Source organism: Triticum dicoccoides, chromosome 5B (assembly GCF_002162155.2).
Source record: "Triticum dicoccoides isolate Atlit2015 ecotype Zavitan chromosome 5B, WEW_v2.0, whole genome shotgun sequence".
Lineage (NCBI taxonomy): Eukaryota > Viridiplantae > Streptophyta > Magnoliopsida > Poales > Poaceae > Triticum > Triticum dicoccoides.
In genome coordinates this window covers 707,469,692-707,473,250 of record NC_041389.1, presented here as the reverse complement: position 1 = coordinate 707,473,250, position 3,559 = coordinate 707,469,692, and the positions used below count along the sequence as shown (strand labels likewise).

Genomic DNA, 3,559 nt, shown 5'->3' with positions numbered 1-3,559 from the left:
CCACGATCATCGATCTTATTGTGGATTTTAGTTTAGTTGTCGTCCGTCCATCACGCCCCGGCCTGTAACCAATCCTTTGTGCATCGCTTCGTACGTACTGTCGACAGTACTACGCCCGCACCGGACGCACGGAAGATGACAAAGGCTTCGCGCACACGCCATACGTCCATATGGGCAAATTGAGGAGAAACTCCCAAATCAATTAATAATCTGTTCTCATAATCAATGGCGCGGCATAAGAATGTTCACTTCGAAAGAAAAAACTCGCATAACAAAATACGTTGCTCCCGGCCGGCCATGTCGTGTGGACCATGATGCACGCGTCATGCGTGGACCATGATGGTGATCAGGGTGGTACTAGCTAGGATGGTGATAGGGCTGATGCGTGCATGCATGCATCGAGCAGCCTCTAGCTACATGGACAACAACTCAACTAGGTATAGGTATAGTATAAACATTAATATAGCATTTACATTAATAAGTACTACAAAAACATCTTACATTACCCTGCAAGAAAAGGGTCTTGCATTAAGTTACAGAAGGTGCGCTGGTTCTAGGAGGCTTTAGCACGATAATTTCCCGACGTTCTATCACAAGAAGGTTTGCCCGGCTTGATGAGGGTGATGCGTCTCCGCCTCGCTCCAGTGTTTGTAGTCGTCATTAGGTTGTCTACGAACCTAAATGTATGTTTTTTCACTTTAATGTTTTTTGTACTACCTTGACAGCCAATGAATAGATAGAAAGTTCCCAGTCAAAAAAAAAAAGAATAGATAGAAAGTTTTCCTGACCAAATAAAAAGTTGGGTCTGTAAGTACATAGGGACTGTAAGTACGTACGGAGCAAGCTAAGCTTGTCGGAGCAGTACAAGGTTTGATGGCATCTTGTGACGTTTGAGCGTACGTCGTCACGTTTGAGCGTCTTCGATCGTAGCCACCCTGCACGCCTCCTGTTTCCCGTTGTATGTTTAAGTCCCAGAATTAAGCTGTCCCTTCTCTTGGAGCCACATGGCACTTAATGTATTCCCTAATGTCTCCTGGGGGTAAACTTGATACCATAGTGAGAAGCCTAGCTAGCATATATTGCTGTCTCTCTTTGAGAACCGTCCCACCATCGAGATAGCGCGTTTACGTTGTGCATGCGCGTCGTAGCTGTGTCTGATCTTGTGGCCACCACTGCTCTGATCTCTGCGTCCAATAAAGCCATGCGTGCATGCTAGTTGCTTTGCTCCAACTTACAGAGCTTAGCTAGCATGGCAATGGAGCAGCTCGGAGCCTCCACAATGCTGGTGCTATTGCTCACCTTCATCTACCTCGTCCTCAGGCTCAGGCGCAAGACCAGCAACCCGCACACGCTCCCGCTCCCGCCGGGCCCAGAGCCGTGGCCCGTGGTGGGCAGCCTGCCGGAGATGATGCTCAACAAGCCAGCGTTCCGGTGGATCCACCGCATGATGGAGGGGATGGGCACCGACATCGTCTGCGTCCGCCTTGGCGGCGTCCACGTCGTCGCTGTCACCTGCCCCACCATCGCCCGCGAGGTGCTCCGGAAGCAGGACGTCACCTTCGCCTCCCGCCCGCTCACCTTCGCCTCCGCCGCCTTCAGCCGCGGGTACAAGAACGCCGTGCTGTCGCCGTTTGGGGACCAGTGGAGGAAGATGCGCCGCGTGCTCACCTCCGAGATCATCTGCCCCTCCCGCCACCGGTGGCTCCATGATCGCCGCGCCGACGAGGCCGACAACCTCACCAGCTACGTCTACAGCCTCTCCACCGCCGCGAAGGGGTCATCGTCTTCGTCGGGCAGTGGCGCGGTTGATGTGAGGCACGTCGCGAGGCACTACTGCGGCAATGTCATCCGCCGGCTCCTATTCGGCAGGCGATACTTCGGTGAGCCCGGACGCCGCGATGGCGGGCCGGGGCCGATGGAGGTGGAGCACATGGACGCCTTGTTCACCTCTCTCGGGCTCCTCTACGCGTTCTGCGTATCTGACTACCTCCCATGGTTGCGCGGCTTCGACCTTGACGGCCATGAGAAGATGGTCAAGGAGGCCAACGCGACCATGAACCGGCTGCACGACGCCGTCATCGACGAGCGATGGGGCCGGTGGAAGTCCGGCAAGAGGAAGGAGCTTGATGACTTCCTCGACGTGCTCATCACGCTCAAAGACGCCGAGGGGAAGCCGCTGCTCACCATCGAGGAGATCAAAGCACAGTCTCAGGTTGGTAACCACTTCACATTATTATGAAGTCACATATGCATGCATGCATGCATGACCAACGAATGTCACACATTTACAAGGTGCAAAAAAAAAAACCGTTGACTAACTAATTGATGCGTTGCTGACGTGGCATGACATGGTAGGACATAACCTTTGCTGCCGTTGACAACCCATCAAACGCGGTGGAGTGGGCCCTCGCAGAGATGGCGAACGCGCCGGAGGTGATGGCGAAGGCGATGGAGGAGATGGACCGCGTGGTGGGTCGGGAGCGGCTGATGCAGGAGTCAGATATCCCCCAGCTCAGCTACGCCAAGGCGTGCATCCGAGAAGCATTCCGGCTGCACCCTGTTGCGCCTTTCAACGTGCCGCATGTTGCGCTCGCCGACACCAACGTCGCCGGTTACCACATACCCAAGGGAAGCCATGTCATCCTCAGCCGCACAGGACTCGGCAGGAACCCGACCATCTGGAATGAGCCGCTCCGCTTCATGCCAGAGCGCCACATTAATACGACCACGGATGATGTGGCACTCACAGAGAACGAGTTGAGGTTCATCTCTTTCAGCACCGGCCGTCGTGGGTGCATCGCTACATCGCTTGGGACGGCAATGTGCATGATGCTCTTCGGCAGGCTTCTGCAAGGGTTCATTTGGAGCAAGCCAGTAGGATTGGCAGCTATAGACCTCAGCGAGTCAGAGCATGACATCTTCCTAGCCAAGCCATTGGTGATGTGTGCTAAGCCGCGTCTGCCGGTACACCTCTACCACGCCGCTGCCAACTAATATATCTTCGGAAAAATATTGTTCGAAAATAATATAGCTCGGTTGATTGTCACCATGATGTGTGCGGAGATCGCCTCGATCTCCACCTGAAGTAAGTTTGTGTGCACACATGTTGGCAGTGACTACAACCCAGTTGGCTTGAAAATAATCATTTTCATTGATAGCCATCCAATCGAGAACCTCATATTTAGATCAAATGGTTCTTAATGGTCATTTTGAAATAGTTATATGTTGAGAAATTGTCAATCAACTGTAAGCATACATTTATACAGTAGCATGCTTTTTTTTGCCACTGTATACATTAGCATGATAACCGCATCATTTTAACCAGTCCACCATAGAAAACCATTACATACTTTATACTACCATTCTCACGCCGTAGAGCTATCAACTGCTCATGCATCGATGATGATTTGTGGAAATGTATCTTGGCTTTCCATCTAAACGTGTTCTTGTCTTAATGATGAGACTGTATCATTCATCATGATTTAAATAACTATAATTCCAAGGAAGAAGAAAGAATTATTGTTGACGAGTCCCCATGATAAAAACAAAAGGAGAGAAA

At 51.6% G+C, this 3,559-nt stretch overlaps 1 protein-coding gene across 1 annotated transcript; it reads left to right on the top strand.

The window, feature by feature from the left end:
- Positions 1-1,249: 1,249 nt before the first annotated feature.
- Positions 1,250-2,994, top strand: LOC119310652 (tyrosine N-monooxygenase-like). Its single transcript, XM_037586323.1, has 2 exons — positions 1,250-2,212; positions 2,356-2,994. Exons 1-2 carry the CDS (start codon positions 1,250-1,252, stop codon positions 2,992-2,994), a joined length of 1,602 nt encoding a protein of 533 aa, XP_037442220.1.
- The last annotated feature ends 565 nt before the right edge of the window (positions 2,995-3,559 follow it).

Bases quoted from the DNA above. Each gene is read 5' to 3' on its own strand.
- LOC119310652 (XM_037586323.1), top strand. From the start codon at position 1,250: ATGGCAATGGAGCAGCTCGGAGCCTCCACAATGCTGGTGCTATTGCTC. The intron at 2,213-2,355 runs GTTGGTAACCAC...ATGACATGGTAG, and splicing joins AGATCAAAGCACAGTCTCAG to GACATAACCTTTGCTGCCGT.